Source organism: Cololabis saira, chromosome 17 (genome assembly GCF_033807715.1).
Source record: "Cololabis saira isolate AMF1-May2022 chromosome 17, fColSai1.1, whole genome shotgun sequence".
Lineage (NCBI taxonomy): Eukaryota > Metazoa > Chordata > Actinopteri > Beloniformes > Belonidae > Cololabis > Cololabis saira.
The window spans coordinates 8,358,623-8,383,663 of record NC_084603.1 but is presented as its reverse complement, the minus strand read 5'-3'; the positions used below and the strand labels follow the sequence as shown (position 1 = coordinate 8,383,663).

The 25,041-nt window shown below is 39.1% G+C and overlaps 3 protein-coding genes and 1 pseudogene across 4 annotated transcripts; 2 read left to right on the top strand and 2 right to left on the bottom strand.

Moving 5' to 3' along the window:
* Positions 1 to 4,042: 4,042 nt before the first annotated feature.
* LOC133464091 (kinesin-like protein KIF16B) lies at positions 4,043 to 9,394 on the bottom strand (annotated as a pseudogene).
* A 3,793-nt stretch (positions 9,395 to 13,187) lies between these two features.
* Positions 13,188 to 18,701, top strand: mad2l1bp (MAD2L1 binding protein). Its single transcript, XM_061745037.1, has 3 exons — positions 13,188 to 13,573; positions 17,220 to 17,485; positions 17,591 to 18,701. Exons 1-3 carry the CDS (start codon positions 13,213 to 13,215, stop codon positions 18,116 to 18,118), a joined length of 1,155 nt encoding a protein of 384 aa, XP_061601021.1. The 5' UTR covers positions 13,188 to 13,212; the 3' UTR covers positions 18,119 to 18,701.
* ephx5 (epoxide hydrolase 5) lies at positions 18,309 to 22,629 on the bottom strand. 2 transcript variants are annotated; one of them, XM_061745035.1, is made up of 10 exons: positions 22,162 to 22,629; positions 22,013 to 22,057; positions 21,713 to 21,932; positions 20,932 to 21,112; positions 20,623 to 20,832; positions 20,408 to 20,537; positions 19,928 to 20,139; positions 19,707 to 19,815; positions 19,014 to 19,139; positions 18,309 to 18,911 (listed from the first exon to the last, which is right to left on the bottom strand). In XM_061745035.1, exons 2-10 carry the CDS (start codon positions 22,033 to 22,035, stop codon positions 18,710 to 18,712), a joined length of 1,413 nt encoding a protein of 470 aa, XP_061601019.1. In that variant the 5' UTR covers positions 22,036 to 22,057; positions 22,162 to 22,629; the 3' UTR covers positions 18,309 to 18,709. The 2 variants fall into 2 exon arrangements, with proteins under 2 accessions (XP_061601019.1, XP_061601020.1); XM_061745036.1 differs by having other exon boundaries at positions 22,176 to 22,629.
* On the top strand, positions 22,358 to 24,160 carry cst3 (cystatin C (amyloid angiopathy and cerebral hemorrhage)). The gene is made up of 3 exons (XM_061745042.1): positions 22,358 to 22,619; positions 23,430 to 23,540; positions 23,766 to 24,160. The coding sequence occupies exons 1-3, from the start codon at positions 22,419 to 22,421 to the stop codon at positions 23,838 to 23,840; spliced, it is 387 nt and encodes a 128-aa protein (XP_061601026.1). The 5' UTR covers positions 22,358 to 22,418; the 3' UTR covers positions 23,841 to 24,160.
* Positions 24,161 to 25,041: the final 881 nt, after the last annotated feature.

Below are 25,041 nucleotides of genomic sequence, written 5' to 3'. Positions count from 1 at the left end.
ATCGGTTTCTTCAACAGTTAATGTTGGAACTAAAAACAATGAAAACGTTTAGCCCCAGGTGACCTTTACGTTCAAACAATAGGAGCTCTTGTGTCTCCAGGCAAATGTTTAAGGGCTACTAACCTTTTCCACCCAGAGTCATGGCTGTCGCTCTTTAATAACCCGAAGTGTAGCTATGTATTAGTGGTTCTATCAGAAGTATTGTTATGTTAAGCTGGTGGACTAATGCCTCACATTGCCATGGATTATAAAAAGTACCTCCTCAAGAGGCCAAGCAGAAAATCTCACAGTGAATTCAGAGGCAATACTTTGCATAAACTAGTTGCCCTCGCTTTCAACCTCCTCTCGCTCCATCGTATAGATTGGACCGTGACGTGAGAGACATGCCCACAGCCACTACCGTCTCACTCATTGGCAGTTCTGGGATGGGAGAAATCCTTTTTTCTAATGAAGAGGGAGAGGCATCGACTACAGCCCCTGTACTTAATTAAAAGGGATTTTTCACAGACTTCATTAGAGGTGAGGAGCAGCTTGGCAGATTAATGCACTGTGTCACTTTCCTTAGACACCAGGAACAGATGAGTCTTATTTTCTCTTTGCATGCTCAGAAGGTTGCTCCACCACACCCAGGCGAGTCACTCAAAGCATGATGACCAATAAACAAATAAATAAATATCTGCTTTCAAATTGTGGCAGCTGGTGCACACGCTGTAATTAGCTGTGGCCTAAACTAGCAGCCAGGCTCGGGCAGCATTTAGACTTCCATTAAAAGCCATCATTTGTGGTTGGGTAAAATGTTATTGCTTTTTTGCAGCGTTTTGGGAGTTTTGGTTCTCAGCTCCAACAATGTGCATTTCTAAACAGTTTAACACCAAGCCAAACAATCAACTTCCTGTCTGCTTATCACTTTTGTTAAGTGGAGTAACCGGCCAGCAGGACGGATAAGTGCTAAATCCAGAACAAGAGAAAAAAAACTCTGTATCTAAATTTCTGCATCGCATTAAAAGGTTACCTTGCTTAAAAAGAGCAGTATTCACATCTCACATTACTGGTCTTTATAAACCAGAATGACTTGCACATGAAACATGAACGCAAAGTACTGGACCGGTTTTGAAAAGGACACCTTTCACTTGTAGTGAGAGATTATAAGACCACTGTTAACTGAGGAGAACAATCACACCTATTAATAGCGGCTCCCTTTTCATGCTGTATCTCATTAGTGTCGGTTACACGTGAAAACAGAATCCCAGTTTTTTGGTTTGGGTTTTAAAATGAACCATTTGAATCGTCTGGACATCAATTTCAGCCACCAGCATGTCAAGCGACTAGTCAAGCATATATATTTGATGAAAGCATCTCTAAGCTTCAGATCTGTTAATTTTCTCCTTAATGCAGGTAAAAAACACAGATGGATGGTACTGACAATTTGGGTCACTAATCCATTTAAAGAACTGTAAAAATCAATTGAGCCATCGTCGTAAAGCAACACGTTTGATTAGTTCTGTTTAGGCCCCCAAACAGAGGTTTTAGGTCCTTGTAGAAATTAATTAGTCACACATTTCAAAAGGCAACCAAATCACCAATTTTCTTTGATCAAAACTATGAAAAGAAATTCATCTATTTTTGAGTCAGACAATCCCCTTGTGTTAGGAAAGACTGAAAACGCTATAAAGACTATGATGTATAATTGCCATGAGTCAAATTGACAAGAACTGGAGCAAAGCTGAGAGCATTTAGAGTTTAAGTAGTGCTGATTGCAGCATGTTTGAGAAATGCAGCAACTACAAGGATCAAAAGAAAGGTTGTGGCTCATTTATCTTAGTAAAATGGAGGTCCTTCCCTCCATGGTGTTACAATGGGACCTGAAAGGCTGGCTGGAGAGCAGAACGCAACTCTGCTCATAAAACAGAAATTCTCAAATCTGTATGCATGTGCATGTGTGTATTATATTTGTACAAATATGTACCCCTGCAGTCGAACATCATTTTACTTTACCCTCTTCCTGCCTTTTTTGTTCTCTCAATCTGTTACCGCCTCTGACTGGTAAGAGGCTGCTCTGGAATCCATTTCATATTAATTACTTTCTTTGCTACATGCCCTGTAACCAATCTGTGAAGCTGACGATGAATAACTTTGCATTCTAAATCTGCTTTGAATACAGAATTCAAAATTCAGTTAATGCTGTTCTCGGACAACTTGTCTATTTAAAAGGCGCTGGTGGAAATTGTCACGGCGCTCTTGCCAAAAGCACAGCCTGAATTATACAGAAAAAAGTAAGAACAAGTTGTGGCGCCTGCAACAGATAGACCACAGAAACATGTTGATGCCCATCAGGTAAATATGGAGTATAAACACTTAAATTTCACTTCCGTAGTCTTGTTTTGTCTGGTAAATGTGTGCACTAAATTGTTAGTTTGAGCGGTGGATGGATGTCCTCTGTACTGAACCGAATGAAGATTCCACCTCTAATGTCACGTAGCATTCCAGGCTGGAAACCTGCCTATCATGTTTCCCCTCACAGGCAGAATGCAAATGCATAGGAAGACAAATGTCAAATCCATAAAGTCACACATCAAACACTTAGAGTTTCAGCAACACAAGTGAGCCTACCGGTCACCAAAACAGTGGCCTTTTCGCCTCAGTGTCACATTCTATCATGCATAACAACAGATGCATCCACATGGATGGGCGCAGCTCTGAAAAGCCATATTTTTCAAGCTCTACGAGTAGAGACGGACCATGTTGCCTCTGAGCATCAAGGCTTTGCTTCGTGAACATGTAAACACATTAACACTGTAAGTTTAATTAGTATGCTGGACAGTCAGAAAAGTGTCATGTCAATAATCAAGATCTCTTAATTAAGAGCAGCGACAGCAGTTAATGAGTTGTGATACCTGCTCAGGAATAAAAGGGGCTGTCAAGTCTCTAAATGTCACCTGCTAATTATGCAACACACATACGTGTACAGCGTGACATTCATGTACAGTAAAGGTTATTTTAAATCCTGCAAGTTTTTTTCTAAAATGGATCTTGTGATTGTTTTGCAGAATCATTAGTTGTTGTAAAATGTTTGAAATTAAGAGATTTACGTTTCGTAATGGAAGTCTAAATAGTTTTTAGTTCAGCTGCACAGTATTTTTGCAATGGTTTAAAAACTAAAAAGGAACGTACAACGACCACGAGACCTCATGAAAAGCATTTACATTCTAACGGATAATTAGAAAATATTTGTAATATATTATTTTGGACCGAGCACAAATTCAACATAAGAAAATAGCTCAGTCTTTAGTCCCTGCGTTGCAGTTTGGGTTCTTCAAGGGATGTTGTCACCCTGTCCCTCCCATAGAGGCTACACAGCGTTTTTCCATTGTAACTTCTCAGACTCTCTTAGTCACGATTACTGCAGAAACTATTCTTCTGGATACCATTTAACCCCAAATAGATTGAAAATCAAATTCACTTGCTGCCTTGATCCCTTTGTGAAGTGATTGTTAACAAGGCCTACAGCGACACCAGCTGGCCGTCTCTCAATACTGCAAGCTCTGTACTAAACCTACCGGGAGCCTGCACTTGTCAGATATAAATGTTAAAAATAAATATTAATTAATAATTCATCTCTCTACACCAGAAAAAGAAAAACTCTTAAAGATTTGGCTGTTTTGAAATGTCTAGTTCATTAAGCCAATTGATTCAGATCTTTCCAAGTTTTCTATAGCTCATGTCCAATAATAAAACATAACTAATAAAACATAATAAAACATGACATCTGTACCTGCTGAATACCCCGAGTCTCCTCCCATCTACTGGTCTAATGCTTGATCAATGCTTTAACGTGCAATAGCAGAAATAGCGGGTGTCATTTCTGCTATTCGTCTGCATTCTTTAAAGAAGAGAACATCTAAACATCTCTTCTTTCACTCTGACTCACCTCTGTCTCCTTCTGACACAGCTTCTCTTCTACATTCACAGAAGTGAACAACTCCCCATGGAAAATCTGGATTGTGAAAGAAACCTACATTATTACCTTTGAATAATAGTGCCATCAAAGGTACTGTGGAATCCCAGATGACTCTAATATGAGTTTAATGCCATACAGAACCTGCGCTGCTTCTGCTAGTAGAGTTCAGAGCCTGGTCAGCTCTGCCTGCAGCTCTCTGATCAGCTTCACGCTGCCATCTTCATTCACAGTCATATGTTCTTAGCCCGGCTGGGATGGCGTAAAGGGCTCAGGGTCTCCTCATAGTTTATGTCAGCTGGGGAAATAGCTGTCATGACCAGAAAGAAGTATTTGGTTAAGATTACCCAATTCTCTTTGTAAGATGGTGTATGGAGAGAGTGACAGACACCTGAAGACAGCTTGAAATGACTGCAAACCACATACTTGCAACCATAGTCGTCATGGAGTTTCCACCAAGGCTGTCCTTCAGCAGCCATGTGAGCACAGAGTCTCTGTAAGGGATGAAGATTTTCTTCTTTTTTTGCAGACTGTCCACCCACGCTCAGATCAGCTGACAGGTCGCATGGGAAGAAAAAAGTAAAATCATTCTCATGAGTGCCGTCAAGATTTATAAGAGCTTTATTCCACATCTCAATATACCCAGGAAAAAGGTCATAAACCAGTATAACTCCTTATGTTTTCCAGTCCCAACTATGAAAATTAAGAAATGGATACATGAAACACAAAATCTACTTGAAAATCTGTAAATGAGCAGAATGACAATGATGATCCCAGATTTAATCAGGTTACAACCTCACACAGGATGCAGCCCTAATTTAGGTTCTATAAATAAATTAAGTTAATCAGTGTGAGATAAAGATGTACACCAGCCATGCTGCACTTGTGACTTCCTTTACCGAGAGCCGAGATCACACCCCCCAAGGTGACCGGGATTTGTTGATGTTGGCACCTTCTTTCAGCCTGATGCTTGTGGCGTGTGTGGCATCCGCTTTCGCTGCCTGCCAGGTCTACCAGGTGGGTCTTTGTGTCTCGCAGGGTAAATCTGAATCAAACCACACAGATGGAGTAAGAGAGTGGGCAAAAATGCATAATTATTTTTTTATGTATAATATAAACATATTGATTGTGGAGTTCCAAAGTAAAGGCATTACAGACGAATAACCTATAAGCACACATACTGTAGATAGAATTGTGAAAAAAGCACAATTTAACAGTGGTGGGGGGGCGAGCAAATATAAAAGACTTTGAAGACGAAATGCTGAACATATTTTAAATGGATAAAAACGGGGCTAATTGCAGCTTGAGGGACTTCAGTTTTTTTAGTAGGAACAATTCTCTCTCAACATACAGCCACAAAACAGTAGAGCATCAAACTTATGTTTGAGCGCTGTACTTCACCTGATGGGGAATATGGCGTGCGAGAAACTGCTAAGATCATTCATGCTCATGCTGGCGGAGGTTCGGTTGGCATCGCCACGAATGATCAGGCCCCCATCTCACTGTGGTTGTGTACCAGAGGCTTTGAAAGATCTATACACAGGACTCTCTAGACTTTATAAAAGCTTTTTATGAATGTATTTTCAAATATTGGCAGGAAATAGACTTGACAACCAAACAAACCATAAATAATCAAGACAATGAGCTGCAAACATCAAAATTTAAATTGTTTAATCTGTGACAGATTAGTGTGGTTTACAGTTTCTCAATGCTCCGGTTGTGGTCTAGTGTGGACAGCAAGTTGAAAGCCTTTAGAAACGCCGCTCAAAATTCTGCATTTTGACAAAAATTTAACCCAAGAAAGAAATTGTATGTAAAAAAATTTATAAAAGGAAACCTTACACTACATTTATGAGTAAAATATAATCGACAAACCTCAACTATAAGTGTTCCCTATAAAAATGCAAGTAATAATCCAGTTTCACTGAGACCACATTTTTTAAAGATCTAGTAAAGAGTTAATAGAGAACAAGTGAAAAATAAATAAAATCTATGAAAGCATAAACTTTACCACCAGAGTTGTCATTGGTGCTAGTAGGTCTGGTAATGTAAAAACCTAGACAATTTAAGTTTGGGCAGGTTGTCTGTATTTCATCTGCGAATGCCAGTCCTGCATGTTAGAGTGGTGGTTGTTCAAGTAGATGGAAGTCTAACCTAACATTTTCTTTTAACAATATCTTCTGCAGATTTTCCACTCTGTGGCAAATATACAGAAACAGTCAAATATTACTGACACAGGTCAGTAATATTTTGTGCCATGAGAATGAGATTAATCACCAATCCGCATGAATCCAGCAGGACTGATTTAACTTTTTAGAGACCATGACAGTAAATTACACCATACCAGTTCTAAATAATGTTCTGCCATAGCAGGTTCTGCAGGGATCTAACATTTCACTTTCCAATCCCAATTATGACTCTGTCATTTGCATCATCTTGGGTCTTTGGAACATGACGGTGGTTTAACAACCATCAGGTCTAACACAAGATGAATTAATTTGATAATGAATCTGCATGAGTTTCTGAGCCCAATGAATGTCATCACTTCTCCTTCCTGGAACACGAGCAGTTTCTAAATACTTTTTTGCTACACAATAGCCCCCCCCCCCACATGTTCTTTATCCAGATCATTTATCTGAAAAACTGTCCTTAATAAATCACTAGCATACCAAATTCCAAGGTCTTCGAGTTACCCACAATTCTTTTCATAGTTGAGATTATCTTGCTTCAGTTTTGACAAAATACTGATTTTATGCCTTTTCCAAAACACAGCCTTATTCTAAGCCGTCTTTAGATCTTTATTCTTCGGATGGTGCATGAGCAACAGCTCCAGTAAAATTTCGTATGAACTAATTAAACGGCACATTTAAACTTTCTTACAAATACAAAGGAATCCAACTAGAGATAGATAACAGTCATATCTATAAAAATTATGAGGAATGTAAAATACTTCAGTTCATTGGGAAGTTTCTTATTCCCCTGAGAAAAATACTGCATTGAAATTTCATTTATCTATTGATGATAACGGGGCTTACCTGACCTCTGTTCGAAAAACTACAGGCTCATTCTCGCCTTTATGAGACATCTCTAAGAACAAACCCTCACATATCCATCGTATTGGACTTTCATCCTCCGACAACTGAGAAAATCATTGCCTTTAAAACTCATAAAAGTAATATAAACATTCTTTAAAAAATTACCATTATATTTAAGTCCTATTAGGTTCTTAATTTGCATGTCAACACTACGCTGCAACCACAGCTCAGCACATGTGAAGACTGCTGAACAATAAAAACATCGGCTCATCTGATATAGAGTTAGTGAGGCGTGAAAGCAATTCCAGTCTTCCCTGCATGCCTTCTTGTTTTAATTATAAAGTAACAGATAGTAAGCATTAAGACCCATATATAATTATGTGCAAGTTGGCAGCAGCTCGGCTGATGACCTTGCACGCTGCAATGTAAAATTTCCATTGCAATGTGCAAGGTGAGGAGAGAAAAGTTATGGGCTGCTGCACTCATCTTATTTTATGATTAGGGGGTACAGACAAGCTGGTCTAATGAGGCTTCATTCACTCATTTTCTAAAATGAGAAGGAGGTCAGTCTTTGTACACACACGAGTGGGTGATTCTGCAATGAATGTTCTACAGAGTTGTGAGTATTTTCTGATATCCTAATCATAGGGACTATGATTAGGGAGCTGAACCAGTGAATACATTTAACATGTTCTAATAACCAGGCATTGGCCAACACAATTGAAATACATTTTCTTAGAATGTTATCGTCATGTCTCATATGGGCATTTATCATTAAATTAAGAATTTAACACTACTTTCATTAAAAATTTTAGCAGATGGTACTGGACTTCAAGGCATATGCCTGCAAATAAATACTGATACAATACAAATAGAGATTTGGAAGCCCGGTCCAGCACAGAAGTTGTTGTAACATAGTTAAAGTTTGCATTACAAAACCATCAAAAATGGCATTTCACTGGTGCGTTCAGCAGTTAAAGCTCATTCATATTGATAAACTATGAATTTTTCACGAGAGTGGCGGATGGGATTTAATAAGGTAATACAAAAGCAGCATCAGACCCAGGCCCGGTTCTACGAGGGTGCATAAGCATGCATTGATTGCCCCCTCAGTTTATGTGTTTGCATGCTCAGTTGAAAAGATAAAAAGAAAACTGACAAATGCGCGCGCGTTAAGCCTGATTTATGGTTCTGCGTTAAATCGACGGCGTAGGGTACGCGGCGACGCGCCATGATCAGCAATATTAAAATAATAAAAGGCTTGCAATATTTCAGTTGATTTTTAATGAATCCAGAATGTATGACATTTTTGCATTACGGAAAATAAAAGGACTTTATCACAATATTCAAATATTCTGAGACAGTCCTGTATATTTATGGTTATATTTATTTTTGTTGCTATGTTTTATTTTCTGTTGCTAGATTGTCTGATGGGCAAGGTAGCCCAGACTAAATGTAGCATTTTCTTTGTTCTGCAGCGATATTGCTACAAAAATGCACTTGAAAGACACTTTAAATATTATTGTTTGACTGGTATCATTCCACTTGAAATGACTGTCATGTCTAGTGATGGTTTTGAGCTGTATAGATAAAATTAGTTTGAATTTCTGTTTTATTTTCAGGGTAAGAAACATCTGTTGCTAGATTGTCTGATGGGTGAGGTAGCCCAGACTAAAAGTAGCATTTTCTTTGTTCTGCAGCAATATTGCTGCAATAAAGCATTTGAAACACACTTTAAATGTTCTTGTTTTGCTAGTATCATTCCGCTTGAAATTATGGGAAAATGCATAATTTAGTGTTAATTAACGTGCCAGGCATGTGCACCCCCTCTGATCTGAGATGCAGTCCTAGTCATCATTTTCTAGAACCGGCCCTGATCAGACCTCTCTCTTCAGTCCACTCAATAACTTTCTTTATTCCAATCAATTGCATTACATTCTATTATGTCATGCCTTATCAATAGATGTAGTGTCCCCCTTAACAGGAAATATCAACTTCGATGATAACTATTGTTCCCTGTAAAAAGTGAATGAGTGTCATCAGACCGATTTTAAATGTCTGGATTAAAACACGAGTACTCTTTCTGCTGTACTCACCTTTTGTTCAGAGGATGCATTCAGACAGCATATTATTAATCAAATCAGACAGATCTGCAGCAGCCAGCTCTCCTTTTTGTTACTTCACTCTTTTTGTCTTTTTTTTTTCATTTGGAGAAGAAACATTTGCCTTCGTTGAAGGTCTAATTATCACACCTGGGGGTTGTCCTCAACTCTCTGGTGCATGTACAGAGGTACAAACGAGCCACTAGGGTGCGCTTCAAGCGTGTTCATCTTTTCCTCTTAAACCATAAATCAGCGTTGCGCCACATTAAAATGTGTTTAGTTTAGATTACCATACCTGTCATGTCAAGTCTCCCGTTTTGGCCTTGAAACTACCGTATTTTACCCCTCTTTCCCGCCGTCCTCCTGTATTTGTATTTTCCATGGATGTATTATAGAAACTGGATCGGAGACTAAAAATGGCCGCCCATTCATTTCAATGCCTTCTGTCACTACCTGATGTGAGTCCGCTACCCGATTTGAGTCACGCATGCGCAGTCGCGTCCAACATGTGCATTTCAGTGGAGAAGTAGTGTTGTCATTACCCGATTATTGATTAAAATGAGCGACTTTAATGTTTTCCATCATCTCCATGCCTACATGGAATCCGGAAGTTTCATCCTAGTTTGGGAAAAGCTGACAAATGGAAGATTACTCGTTCTATGAGTAATTACATCTTGAAAGGTAATTTGGCTATCATGCTTAGCTATGTTTGCTAAAAATAATAAAAATATTTTTTGCCAAAAATAATATAAAGATTTTTTGCATCAATACCCTTATATAGCATAACATTCCCTGTTGTTGGACGCAACTGCGCATGCGTGACTCAAATCGGGTAGCGACCATGGATGTATTATATAACTGGATACCGGATCGAAAATGGCCGCCCATTCATTTCAATGGAGTTTGCTCACCCAGCGCATCCGCCGAAAAAATTTCTGACTTCCTGGTTTACTTCCTGGTACACGGGCCCATAGAGCATGCGCAGTTGAGTCACCTCCCATGATGCTCTGGGGCCTCCCATCATGCCCCGGGGCAATGTGAACGAGCGCTGCGCGCTCTGGACAAGCGCTGCGCGCTCATGAGTCCTTTAGACCGGTAATGATAGATGTACACAATGAAATTAGGGATTTATAGGGCAAATCAACCGATGCTGTTCTCAAAGTCATGGTTATAGACTATACATGGTTCATTTGTGTGTTTTTTTTAATTAAAGATAAAACGAGTCATTTTTATTTAAGATGAGACACCCCAGGTTAATAGGCTAAAATAGGGTAAAAATGTAAATAGCAGGTATCACCATGAAACTTCCCAAGTTTATTACTTACATTAAGACAAATATTTTTTGTATTACAAGTTTTGTCAAGTATTATGTTTAAATATGTCAAATATTATGTTTAAATGTGGTTAATTTACTGCGTTACACAGAGGCTACGCCGTAGGCTCCGCGGCTCCGCGCACCCTACGGCGTAGGAGCCGCGGAGCCGCGGACTGCCCACTGCCCACTGCCCTGCGGGCACTGCCCGGCTTCGCAGTGCCCGCGGAGCTGCGGAGGTGCAGCTTCCCCGGGAGCACTGTCATAAAATAAGCTGAGGATTAAGGGTTAAGATGATGTTAAACACATGACATCTAAAACTCCACGGCACCGTCGCAACAACTACGACACATCTCTCTCCCTGCACGTTTGCTCAAACCTGATGGAGGTCAGTTTTATTGTGAGGTGGGGATCTCACGCCACAAGCTCATTTTGTTAATATTGACCCTCATTTAGTCCCGTGCAGGGCGCTGCCTCCAAATGAAAGAGCAACAGAAGACTACATATTTGAAGTGCGTTAGGTGTGTGTGTGCAGGAGGATCTCAGTGGAAACACCCACACCTGCGCCTCCGCGGAGCCGCAGATGATCTACAGGATCATTAGAATGCTTATGAATGTGGTCGAAAACGCAGATCTTCGGTTATGTGTGGATGCAAATGTTTTTATAAACGGAGGGGGGGAAATATTCGTTTTTAAAAATACCCGGCTACGTGTGGACAGGGTCTTAGACTTGTGTTATTCCTGCCTGATATCTTATTTTCACAAACCATACACCGTTGGCTACAACGGAAATGTTTAAGTACAAGAATGACAAACCATTATTATTCTTGCTATTAAACATTTCTGTTTGGTGCAAATTGGCAATGCAATGTGTTTCTGAGTGATTATTCCGCCGAACGGCTTAGTTTCACCCATCCTCGTTCCCGAGACACACACGACCGCGCTTTGCGAGTGCACGGCACAGCCGTGACGTCACGCCCAGAAAGAGACTTTTCTTTGACTTTTCTGGCCGTTATAAAACATTTTTGACGGATATAAAGTCCATGACTTAAAAATATAGAATACAAAGATTAGTAATTGGTGGTGATTACAGCTGGAGGTGTCCTGTGAACAGTTTTAGAGGCTTCTCTTTTACTATTGCGGTCTATGGGAAAAAAGCTTTCTGGGCCCCATGGGATTTTTTGTTGCAGTACCGCGGCTGGCCACTGGAAAAAATCGGCGTGCCTGCTGAGCGCGAGACTGGGGGCCTGGTAGCGACTCACATCAGGTAGTGACACCTTCTGCTCAGCCAGCGCATAAGCCGAAAAAATCTCTGACTTCCGGGTTTACTTCCGCATACAGCGGCCCATAGAGCATGCGCAGTTGAGTCACCTCCCATGATGCTCTGGGGCCTCCCATCATGCCCCGGGGCAATGACGCGAATATTAATATAATATGTATTAATATAATATATTAATTAATGTATATTATTACATCTATAGCATTACATATATTATTAATGTATTAATATAATATAATTATATAATATATATTAATATAAAACATCCGTGGAATGCACGGACACGGCTGTGACGTCAGCCGTGACGTCACGCCCAGAAAGAGACTTTTCTTTTACTTTTCTGGCCGTTATAAAACATTTTTGACAGATATAAAGTCCATGACTTAAAAATATAGAATACAAAGATTAGTAATTGCCGGGGATTACAGCTGGAGGTGTCCTGTGAACAGTTTTAGAGGCTTCTCTTTTACTATTGCGGTCTATGGGAAAAAAGCTTTCTGGGCCGCATGGGATTTTTGGTTGCAGTACCGCGGTTGGCCACTGGAAAAAATCGGCGCGCCTTCTGACTGCCAGACCCGGGGGCTGGTATTTTCCCATAAATTTCCCGTTTAATAATATGATGTTTTTAAACTGCAAACTGAATTGTCACTAATCTCGCGAGAACTGCCACTTGCTTTAGGCTGAGTGGCAATTCCCGCGAGGTTAGTGGCGACAACGGGAGCAAACCTAATAGATCCATGGAGCAAACTCGGAAGAACAAATCAGAGATTTATGGATGTAACGAGAGAGATTTCTGCCAAAAAGCTTAAGACTTCTTGTAAATATCTCGAAAAATGGGAAACCAAATTTACTTTCCTAAAGAGGAACAGGATGGGGCTCAGTTACGAGTTCTGAAAGATATAACAGCTGGAGACAGAAACATGTGTCTGTGTCATTAATCATGAATACCAGAGCCACATGAGTGAAAATGACATATTAAAAGAAAATGTAAATGTTTCACTTGAAGACAACCAATGTGTATATAAACTAAAAATATTTAAAATAAATAAATGTGCTTTACTTCCCCTTTGTGTTTTCATTTAGGCTCTATTATAGGAATTACATACATAGGAATGTCCACAGTATTTCAGTGTCAACAAAAGTCGGCCGATAAGATTCTCAGCACATAATTGTAGTTTGTAAGTTGTTGAAAGGTAGTTATTTTCGATTTGTTGTAAATCTGTTTTAAAATGTAAGATACTGGATCTTTCCTGTATTTTTAAATCCAAAACTTTACAGGTATGGATTACTGAATAACGAAGTTTAACATTTACAATGGTGCTAAAGTACTAACAAATATAGAGGATAAAAATGACTATTTAAATGAACTGAAAAGCCTGTCAATCAAATGTTATTGCTCGGTCATAATTGTTAATTAATTTCTCGAGTACAAGTAGAACTTATTTTTCGATTTTTTTCTATTTACATTGAATGCGGCATTTCCCATGATGCTGTGCGGCACAAAGCAGCAGGCGCGGACATTCAAAATCATGGCAGAGCGTTTTACTTTGTCAGAACCATTAAAACCGACATTAAAGTCCGAGGACACCGACAATCTGTCTTCTGTTAACGACGGGGATGTTGCGGCAAAGGGGCGGCTCTCTTTCTCATCAAAAAAAGATATTAATGCACCAGAGGAACCGATTGAGACATGTGCAGACCGAAATCTACAAAGTCTTTCAGACGACTCAAACTCTTGTCGGCTGTCTGAGCAAATTGTTGAACAACTGTCGCCAAAGGCTGTCAATACATGCCTAAAAATGAAAAATGTCGTAAATGTTTCTCCTAAACAGCACAGAGTTAACACTAATGAAGATAAGGAGAACGCTGCGAAGCCAGCCATCCCTTCAGGTAGGTAAAACAACACACATCTGGATTATTATTTTTACAACCTGTCAATTATGGGACAAGCTCTAAATACACTTTAATATTTCAATGTATTCATGAAAATTATTTACAGTTTCGCCTGTATAAACTGCATATCTTGAATCTGAAACATAGGGATATCTTATATTTACCCGGAAGAACAACCAACTTCTAAAAAATGAATTTGATCTTCTGTTAAGAGCAGAGCTGGGTAGAGAAGCCAAAAATTGTACTCAAGTAAAAGTACTGTTACTTCAGAATAATATGACTCAAGTATAAGTAAAAAGTAGTCATCCAAATAATTACTTGAGTAAAAGTGAAAAAGTACTTGGTGAAAAAACTAGTCAAGTACTGAGTAACTGTTGAGTAACGCTGATTTATTTTTTTAACACAACCATTCAAACAGACAAAAGTACAAAATAATCATCTTCAGGAAAATTAAATTAAATATTATAATATATTAATTAAAATTAATAAAAATAGCTTAAATTAAAATAATCTTAAAGTAAATTCAAGTACTTTAATAAATAATAAAATAACAGAATAAAAAAATAAATTAATTACAAGTATCATAAAATTTCAAGCCTTTGTACTTTTCTTTTTTAACCAGGCAGAACTAGAACAAGCCCATGAACTCATACAAACTCTGTGTGTGTTTGAGTCTGTGTAAATGTGACAAAACATGCAAAAACAAACATTTTCCCCAAAGAATCACTCAGTGACGTCATGAGATTGACGCGTACGTGGATAAAAGGGATAAAAGAAAAGTAACAGCTCAACGTAGCCTAATGTAGCGGAGTAAGAGTAACTGTTTCTCCTTCACAAATCTACTCAAGTAAAAGTACAAAGTATAGTGATTCAAAACTACTCCTAAAAGTACAACATTTCCCAAAACTTACTCAAGTAAATCTAAAGGAGTAAATGTAACTCGTTACTACCCACCTCTGGTTAAGAGCCATTAGCATACCATAAATGTGTTTTTGTCTATTATTTGAATATAACTGTTTCAAAAGATTAGTTTTGAAATGATTCATAAGATACAATTTACTAACATTACTCATGCTACTCTTGGCCACAATTTGAAAGTCAGGTGGATCCATATCATTGAGGTTTAAAGAAACAATACATCTGGTACCAAAATTAATCAGATATGTTAACTATATCCCATTAACATGCAGTAAATGTCCTGTTTATATTACGTCTAACTAACAAGCAGCTGAGCAAATTGAAAAGAAACCATTCAATACTTTATGGCATGCTTTTTAATTCCCTCTAAACACGTCCTCTTCTTCGTTAATGCCAACAACAATTACACAATCAAAATCAACACAGTCCAGCAAAACCACCAAAGGAGGTTGCACAGTCTGTAGATATTAAGAAATATCATACTGGACGAGAATTTCCACTGAAAAGTCACAAGTTCAAATGAAGCATAGTTGCCATAAGACATTTGCCCACAAATGTGAGTCACTAAACAAACCAGCTGTTACCACTCCCTTCTTATTCTCTCTCTGTCATCTGTTTCCTTTCTGAGCAATACTTGAAACTACTTATTAAACAGCTTTGCCTGTGATAACCTTATGTTGTGGTGATCAACACTTTAAGCAATTAGGTTCACTATGTTTTCATTTGCCAACATATCCTTTTTCACAGGCCAAAGTGAAAGCTAATAACTTTATATATACACAGTAAAGGTTTGGACACACGTCCCCATTTCTTTGAATGAGGTGTGTCCAAACTTTGTGTGTGTGTGTGTGTGTGTGTGTGTGTGTGTGTGTGTGTGTGTGTGTGTGTGTGTGTGTGTGTGTGTGTGTGTGTGTGTGTGTGTGTGTGTGTGTGTGTGTGTGTGTGTGTGTGTGTGTGTGTGTGTGTGTGTGTGTGTGTGTGTGTGTGTGTGTGTGTGTGTGTGTGTATGTATATTAACTTTTTGATGCTTCAACATTTTTGTGTTTTGAGATAAGCCATGAGGACTAAATACATGTGTAAGAGTAAGGGATTTCAACATCCATATTGATAACCCCTCAGGGCCTATGGGCAAGGGAATCATGTTGTGCTCTGTCTTGATCATTTTGGACTGACTCAACATGTAATGGAAAAAACACAACAAAGGGCATTGTCTTGACTTAATAATATCCAAAGGTTTGAACATCTGAAAGGTTATGGTGACCATTGTGGCTCTGTAAGACCATTATTGTGTTTACTTTGAGTTTTATTAACATCAACAGATGACTGAGATCATCAAAAAATGGTACATAGTGAAAATACCCGAGAAATATTTATTCAGATCTATTCCTCCTCTCGCCTCCTCCACTCACCATCAGTTAATAAGCTTGCGGATAACTTCAGTGGTAAAATTATTAGTATTATTGATACCATTGCCCAGACCAAGGTGATCACTGCTAAAAAGAAATCTCCAAGAAGAATTCCTACACGAGTCAGAGCTGAAATAAGAGTGTTGAGAAGCTGACCTACTCTAACGCTATTTTCACATCTCCCTAAAAAATCAATCAAACAGCTGCAGTTAGTCCAGAACGCTGCTGCCCTAGTCCTAACTAAGACAGAGCATTGACTATATAACTCCAGATCTTAAATCTTTACACTGGCTTCCTGTCTGTCACAGATTTTAAAATCCTGCTGTTGCTTTATAAATCTCTTAATGGTCTAGAGCCAAAATACATATCTGATCTCCTGGTGCATTGTGCAACAAACTCCCAGAATGCTTCAGGGCTGCTGAAACTCTCAGGTGCTTTGAGTCAAGGTTGAAAACCTTTTATTTACTGCTGCATTTCAGTTATCCATCATGATGCACTACAACCCTTATTGCATCTCAGTTGTTTAATTCTTTTTAACTTGTGTCTTTGTCTTTATTTTTTGCTTTTAAACTATCCTACTTTTTAATGCATTAAAAAAATGGTTTTATGTAAAGCACTTTGAATTGTCTTGGATAAGCAAATAAACTTGCTTATGGTTTGACTGCTTCACTGAGTCAGGACCATATTCACTGGGTGCGCTATGTGCATGCTATGAGAAGATAAGCCATGGCCAGTGAGTTTCTGAGAAAAATAACATTTTTCTTCTTTTAGGTAATATCAATGATCCAGAATAAGTTTTACAGACCTAACACGGCAGTCTTTCTAGCTCAGGAAACTCCCTTCCTGCTGCACACAAGTCTGGTCCTCCTCATACCAAAGGTTCTAATCTAAATGATGGACATTCTTATCAGTGTATTTTAAACAGAACACAGTAATTTGGCAAGAGTAGTCTTTTTTTTCTGCAAACAGCTCGGGGAGATATGACTCAACAAGTGTGGTGTGGTACTGCTTTAATCTAAGCTGTGTATATCTCCTTGGCCAAGTGGTGTTAATGAAGTCTGCTAAATACTTTCGATACTGCCTAAATTTCTTTCCAGGTATTATTGGTCTCATACATTTCCATAACATCCAGTGTTTAGAGCTGATTAAGATTCTGCACATTTTCCCCTTTTCAGCCAGATCTGTGTGTCTGCTTTATAGGAGATGTTAAGTCGGTGGCTCTATTACATATAAAAACCTACAAAAATTCATGAACATGTTAAAACAAAGGAAGGCTGGTCAATTTGTCAGCTTAGTGATGTTACTTTCGTTCTGTCCAGATGGTACAAAAGAGGAAAGCACACCTGGTCAAGACTCCCACGTGACAGCCAGTGATTTCGACACAGAGGAAAGAGCTGCTGACGTGGCGAGAAGAGCACGGGAGGAAGGCCGCGTGGACGTGGTCTTTTCTGGCACTGTAACTCAGGATGGCTGCTACCGTTTTGTCAGCGAGATCCTCAAGTGCATTCTTTATCAGAGACAGCAACTACCCATGACTTATGACCAGCTGGTGTACTCCCAGAAGAAATGGCAAGCTTCAGCGCAGGTGAAAAGAATAAGTTATTGTACAGCGTTTAATCTGTTCTCAAACAAGTAAATGTTAGGGTGTTGACATGAATTAACAATGTTTGGGGAACATTATGCTTTTCAGGATAAAGACGCACCGAGCCGGAGGCCAGCAAAATCTGCAAATACGGACTTGCGGAAAAGTCAACAGACCCTTCAAGAGCTGGAAGAGGTCTTGCAGCAGCTGGAGGTGCTGTTTTCTGTGAGCAAGGTCCCACGTGTCTTACTGCTAATGGGAGGCTCTCTTGTCCTCCCCAAAGAGCTGTATGAAATCAACATGGAGGATCTGGGCTTATCCGGTGGGGATCAGAGTCTACGAGTGTCAACATGCTTAAGGCAACTCTTCCGCACTCTTTTTGTTACTGACCTCTTGTCTGACAGCAGACCTGTTCGTTTGATGACCACCACTGTCTTAGCACTGGCGCACAGGGATTGCGGTGTAGGTTGGTTCCGCCCAAAACTACAATTTAAAGTACCGACTCGTGTAAAAAACCAAATCATTGCTCTTTCCACTGACCCCAACATCTGTAAGGAACCAAAAGCAGAGGGGTCAGACTTGCAGAATTACATTTGGTTCCAGGCACCCATGACTATTAAAGGCCTGAGCAACTGACCCTAAAACCCTGGACGTGCATAAGTCTGATCATGAGTTCCTGCTCTATAGACTGTGTGCGACAGTGAATTTTAATGAAAGTTCAAGTGGATATTGAACTCGTTTTGATTTAAGCTGTACATATTTTAATGAACTGAGTCGTATCAGAGCATGTCAAATAAAGAGTGGGTTTTGACTCATGCACAGCATGTATTTTTTTAAAGTCTTCGAAAGTACTGAATGTTTTTATTCTAATAAGCATGTAATACAACAGGAACTGTTTATAAAAAACAAAAAACCTGCATTTTACACATTTCCACATACATTAAGCAGAATAACGTGCAATAGTTTTAAGAACATAACTTGAAGTTTAATGAATTAAATGTTTTTTGTTCCATCTGAGGACATATTTATGTACCAGGCACTGTGAACATGTTTACATTTGTTGAAACTTACAAATGATCTAAGTAATGTTGCAAATCAAGCAGAAGATGAGAACGGTCAGAGAAACAGGGATTTGTGTGTGTGGCAGTGTGTATATGTGTGAGGAATGATCAGATATAATAAACAAATGGCACCAAACTCCATTGGTCTGCGAGTACATTCAAGAGCTCAGAGCTTCTCCACCTTCTTGACAAACTGGATGATGTCGTTGGCTAGCAGCTGGGGCTCTTCAAAGGCACCGAAGTGGCCACCTCGAGGCATGAAATTGTAGGACCGGATGTTTTGATACATTGCTTGTGCCCATACTTGAGGGCAATGCATCAGCTCGTTTGGAAAAGCAGCCAGTCCCGTGGGCACAAAGATCCCGGTTCTAAAACAAAAGAAATTCTATTACTGGGGTCATCAGCACACAAGAGGACAAGCCCTGGTCAGATTTGCTTGATATAAATGCAATAAACACTTTGCCCCATACTTTGAATCAATTCTATTCTCAATGTTACTCTTCAAATTCTCTTTGTAGAAACGCATGGAGGAAATGATGGAGCCTGTCGTCCAGTAGATCATGACGTTTGTTAAGAGGTCGTCCAGGGTGAATTTCCTGCACAAATGCCAATATTTCAAATTAAATTCAGACAGCCACTTAAACCATGCTAAATTAATCTCCATATAATTTGTTATCAAATGTTAAGAAAAACATCTGTCTTACAACCTTAAACAAATGTGGACTATAAAGGTCTAATTCCACATTTATGAAAGTGACAGAGGTGGTGATTTTAACTGCATTAAAGTAACAGCAAATGGAAAACATTTAAAAACATTTTTTAAAAGCTGTTTGACAGATAAGATTCTGAATCTATACACAAAACTTCTGCAGATATCCAGTTTTTTCAAAACAGTTCACAGGCAACCAAATCACTGAATTAAAACAAGATGGCAGTGGATGTAAAGGGTAAAAAAAAAAAAAGATATTGAAAACAATCAAATGTTGACAGCAGAAACTTTAGCTGCTGTGCGTGTCTGTCCGCTAACGTGCCTGGTGCAGCTCAGGCTTGTCGTGCATTTGTTTTATTACACCGAACTTTGTGAGGTCTCAAATATGACAAAGGTAGTAGGGGACATTTACTTAATACCATGACAGAGAATCTACACAGATAACTAGTTTTACCTCTCCAGCCCACCGTCCAATAGATCTCTGTTTTTAAGATCAGTCCAGGTGGAGAACTTCTCCAGAATGTATGCCGCTAAGCCAACCGGAGAGTCGTTCAATCCACGGCCTGCAAAAACACAAATCATGAAAATAGTTCCAGCAGGTTTGTGGTTGCACCTAAGATTCCAATGTTCCAAAGCATTTTTGACATGTATCTATGAGCATCAGTACGTTCCCACCTGCAGTGTCTGGTTTAGTGCCCTGAATGTGAAAGTAGCCCGTTTCCCTCAGCAGTTCCCAGACATTCTTCTCAAAAAAAGGGTACAACCTGCGAACATCTTCCCGGCTGAAACCGACGAGGAAGGGCAGATAACGACCAAACATGATGGACAGGTACACTTTGAAACCTCTTTTCATGTTCCACATGTTTAGGTGGAGTCCCCTCACACACCTGGAAAAGATAAATTGTTAAACTTATCTATGATTACGGGTCCTCAGACCAACAACTTTAACTTCAAGTGCAAGTTTGTGTCATGATGTCTTGGAATGATAATCTTTATCAGGCTCCTTTCATCATCAGTATTTTTTTTTTTCACATCTGTCCAAACAATGCAGGCATAATTCCACACTTGAAGAATTTCACTGTGCACGCTTTAACAGACAAATTCAGCACTCCAGTGATGACTGTCACATTTGGTGAGGGCTTGTTTTGCACGTACTCAGGCTTCATCTGTGCCATGTTAGTGGTGATTAAAGAGCCCCAGTCTCCTCCTTGCAGATAGAACTGAGAAAACCCCAAGCGCTCCATCAGTGTCAGAAAAATTCGGGCCGCAGCCAGACTGTCAAATCCTGGAGAATTTCAGGAGTAATTTGTAAATGCATGCAGCCCAGATGAAATGCAGAAATGTGTTTAAAATAATGTCATTGTACTCACCTTGTTTATGAGGGGCCTCCGAGAAGCCGTAGCCAGGGATGGATGGAATTATGACCTCAAACACAACACCATCGCGGTTCTGTGTCAGAAGTGGCAGAATCTTGTAGAACTCGTAAAAGGAGCCGGGCCAGCCGTGAACAAGCATCAGAGGCAGAACCTTCTGATTCTCCAGGTGTGGTGGGCGAACATGAATGAAGTGCACGTCGACTCCTGCGCCATAGCAGAGGCATAAGAAAAGGTAAGGTGCTCCTTGATCAGAGAAAATCTGATTACTACAGTAAACTTTTCTCATAACAGAATGGATCATACCTTCTATTTTGGTTTTGAAGTGTGCATACTTGTTAAGCACTGTCACCTGCTTTTTCCAATCAAACCCATTCCTCCAGTATGAAATCACTTTTTTAAGGTAAGCTGAGTTGAAGCCATAGTGGAAGCCACAGTCTTCTAAGGACTCAGTGTAGCGTGCATTGTCAATGCGCTCATGAAGGTCCTGTTGAATAAGAGCACTTGTGAACACATAGTTGTTACTCACCCAACGTTATTTCAGAATCATGTTTATTTGGCCAAGTCAGGTCAAACAAGACAGGGAATTTGACTCGGTTATTTTCGCTCACTGTACAGTAAATCAGAATCAGAATCAGAATCAGCTTTATTGGCCAGGTTCGAACAATGTCCAACAAGGAATTTGACTCCGGTAGTTTCGCTCTCTATGGTATTAAAGGTGTTAAATAAACAAATGAACAATAGACAAAACTATGTACAAAATTATAAACATTTTAAGCATTTTAAGGTGCAGCAGTTTGAGGTAGTGAGAATAAGTGTGACCTATTTACAATTTCTACAGACAAGAATTATGCATAGAATACAAGATAAAAAATTAAATTTGTACAAAGAAATAAAAAGTGAGAGGGTGCAGCAGAGTGAGGCAGCATGAATATTAAAGAGATTTATATATTGCATATGTTTGGTTACTCTGAGACTGTTATTTGTGAGAGTATAGGCAAATAGGCAAATGACAGCTCTTATTAACATGTGAAAGGTGCAGAGGTCTGAGGTTGCATATGATTGTGATTCAACACCTCAGAATTACCTCAATCTCTTTATCAGATGTCTCCACAGTGAATGGATAGATCTTGTCATCCTCTGACAGGGGCTTCTCTCCTGCTCCCCACCAGCCTTTACCGAGAGGAATAGTTTTCACTTTGTTTCTTCTGAGCACTGCACAGGCCAGCAGGCCTAACCCACAGGCTGCAGCTGCAGACCCAATTACAAGCTGCTGCTGAAATACTTCAAGGCTGAAGAAAGTTTCTCTGCAGAGTAGATGGAAAAAATGTACATTTTCAATTGCATATGCGGTATCTTCGTATTAAAGAAAATATGCATTTCTTACTGCAAAACATGAAGTCGTTGCATGGTGCCGTAAAAGACTTTGGACCTGGTTTAATAGGAGAGAGGTCACTCACGTAGTTAATTTACTGAAGTAAGTTAGTCTGCACAACCGAAGATCTCGGTGATATCGCTCAATATTTCAACGTTTACCTGTTTATACGCACCCGTTGGTCTCAAGAATCTGCTTTAAAAAGAAGTCCACAGTCAGAAAGTTTACACGGTCGGTATATGACCAGTTTTAAATCATGCCCAACAGGTTTTCGTGCAGGTTTGTGTTGCAGAGATTGTGACCGATAAGCCACGCCCCCTCCGTGACGTCACTGTCTTATATAAATACCAGGCTGCAGCTCATCGTGAGCTTGTTTTTGTTCTTGTTTTTGTGCAACAGCGATCCATCCTCGGGAACCATGATGTGGAAGATTGCTTTTGTTTGTCTTTCGGCCCTTTTCACGGTCGGATTGACCGGCCTGGTTGGAGGCTTCACGGACGTAGATGTGAACGACGAGCGTGTCCAGAATGCTATGAACTTCGCCGTGGCCCAGCACAACAGGAAGCTGAACGACATGTACCTGCGCCAGGTGGTGGAGGTGGTGAAGGCGAAGTCACAGGTAGGCGCATCTATCTTCTAATCTTCTGCATCTACACAACCAGAGGCAGACGTCTGCAAAGCAAATAAAGTCCAATAATGCTATTCTGGTGTGTGGCCCGCTGTGGACTGTCACTTTTAGGCCTTAAAGACTTTAATTTCACTTTATATGAATTTAATGCTTTGTATTCATCTTGTCCGGACTTGGCAGTTACGTAATGTTTTTAATCCGTCCGGATATGTCCAAGTCATTGTGGGTCGTGTTTAGGCATGTGAAGGCCCGCCCAGAACTGCATGAACTATTGCACAAAAAAGGGGAACCAATTTTTTTTATCCCAGCAGATTAAAGTATTCACAACGCATTAATCTTACAAAATAGTGTCCTTCATGGAAAGTCTTACAATTTTATCTATTTTTTTTAATAGTGATACTGACAGAAAATTAAGATGATGGACAAGTGTTTTTTTTTTTTGTTTGTTTTTCGTTTTACTTGCAGTATGAGTTTAAATATACTGAGCTTAGAGAACAAACAGGCTGAGAAAAAGGTTTCTTTCCAAAAGGCATCAACATCCTGAACTGATACTATATGTACAGTTACAATACATTTTTAAAGACTTTATACTTTTTATTCTTATGTTATTATTTTGCATATCTGCACTTTTTACTTTTACTTTACTTTTTTTACTGTAATTGTCTTGCACTGAGCACAGGAGAAGCTCTACAATTTCGTTATACATTGTATAATGACAATAAAAGCCATTCATTCAGATCTAAGTTTAGTTATAGTCAGATGTCATGTATTTTTCCATATCTCATGTGTGGCTCCTTATAGGTGGTTGCTGGCATGAAGTACGTCATAACGGTGAAAATGGCACGCAGCTCCTGCAGAAAGAACTCCGCAAATGAAGAATGCAGCAATCATGCAGATCCTGCACAGGCTATGGTAATTACTTTCTCAAGGGGATTAGATGTGCACCTTTTCAAGAAAAAAAAAAATCCTCATTTAGTTTTTACAAAAGTGTTTTTCCTAGTGCGGAAATATCAGCATTCAGTTGCAATACTGTAATGTTTGTAATATCATGTTTACTACATCTGAGATTGCAACGGACTCAAAAAGAAGAAGAAAAGATTTACTCTGATTTATTTTTATATTTGTTTTCTCTTTCAGCCTTACCAGTGCACATTTACCGTGTGGAGTCGCCCATGGCTGAGTGATATCCAGCTGCTGAATGAGAAATGCTAGAGGGAAAACTACTCTGGAACTGGCCTTGGCATTGTTTGCATCAGTAAACATTCACCCTTGAGTTCAATATATTTTCCTTTTTATAAGAACTATAAAAGCAGAATTGTACTCCTTTCCTCCGTGTACTACTTCATTCTGTCTAGAATAAACCTTTTCAAGCTTTACAAAATGAGCTGTAGCGGTTCACTGATTTAGAGGAGCAATACAGTAATGCTTCATTATATGAATCACTACATCAGTTTCAATAAATGAATCAATTAGCCTAAGTTACTGATTTGAAACTGTTACGCAAATAAAATTGACACGCTTTCAAAAGTAAAGTTGCCTGTGATTTTATTTTTGTTATTGTCGTTATTAATGAATGCACTCATTAGATCAAAACAAGTATGCAGCGGTTCCTGCCATGATATCAGTTTATCTTATCCTATATTTAACTTTGGCCAACAACACAGTGGCTAATGTAAAATGGAGAAACTTATCAAACATTTTTTTTTTCCTTTCAAAGAACACATTTCCTTTTTCACAGAAAATGTGAGTTTTATTTACACAGAAATATGACCTGGAAACTTTTAATGAAAATACACACTAAGAAAAGACTGGCGTGTGTGTGTGTGTGTGTATATATATATATATATATATATACAGTACTCGAGATGAGGGGGGATGGCATCCCCCCTGAAATAAAAACGGTCCAAATCATCCCCCCTGTAAAACTGTCATCCCCCCTTTACATCCCTAATGTCATTTCATCAATGAATATGTGGTTTTACTGCTATTTCAACATTTAGAGTCATCACCAGGAAAATAACTGATTCGACAATTTTCCCCCGTTTCAAGTAAATTTCCACTTGAAATAAAATCTGCCAATGGGACAAGATTTATCTTCTCATTACAAGCAATAAAATCTTGTTCCACTGGGAGATTTTTCTACTTATTTTAAGTGAAAATCTACTTGAAACAGGTGAAAATTGTTGTTTTTTTCCAGTGATGAGTCTTGTTTTAAGGGCAATGAGATTTTTTTTACTAAAATGATACCTTTTAACTAGAAATAACACAAATATTCTCATATTGAGTCATATTGATAAGTTCAGAAAACTGTTTTTTTATTTTTGTGTTTTAATGTATTAGATGTAAGCCCAGTGGATATTTAAAGCTTACAGAAGGCTGCATTTAACTGCTGCTATATCATTCCTGCAGTATT

Coding starts and splice junctions, on each gene's coding strand:
- ephx5 (XM_061745035.1), bottom strand. CDS start 22,035: ATGCAACGACTTCATGTTTTGCA. Junction 19,816..19,927: donor CACTAAACCAGACACTGCAG/GTGGGAACGTAC, acceptor GTGTTTTTGCAG/GCCGTGGATTGAACGACTCT. Junction 19,140..19,706: donor TTGGACGGTGGGCTGGAGAG/GTAAAACTAGTT, acceptor GCATTTGTGCAG/GAAATTCACCCTGGACGACC.
- mad2l1bp (XM_061745037.1), top strand. CDS start 13,213: ATGGCAGAGCGTTTTACTTTGTCAGAACCATTAAAACCGACATTAAAG. Junction 13,574..17,219: donor GAAGCCAGCCATCCCTTCAG/GTAGGTAAAACA, acceptor CGTTCTGTCCAG/ATGGTACAAAAGAGGAAAGC. Junction 17,486..17,590: donor AATGGCAAGCTTCAGCGCAG/GTGAAAAGAATA, acceptor TATGCTTTTCAG/GATAAAGACGCACCGAGCCG.
- cst3 (XM_061745042.1), top strand. CDS start 22,419: ATGATGTGGAAGATTGCTTTTGTTTGTCTTTCGGCCCTTTTCACGGTC. Junction 22,620..23,429: donor TGGTGAAGGCGAAGTCACAG/GTAGGCGCATCT, acceptor GGCTCCTTATAG/GTGGTTGCTGGCATGAAGTA. Junction 23,541..23,765: donor CAGATCCTGCACAGGCTATG/GTAATTACTTTC, acceptor TTTCTCTTTCAG/CCTTACCAGTGCACATTTAC.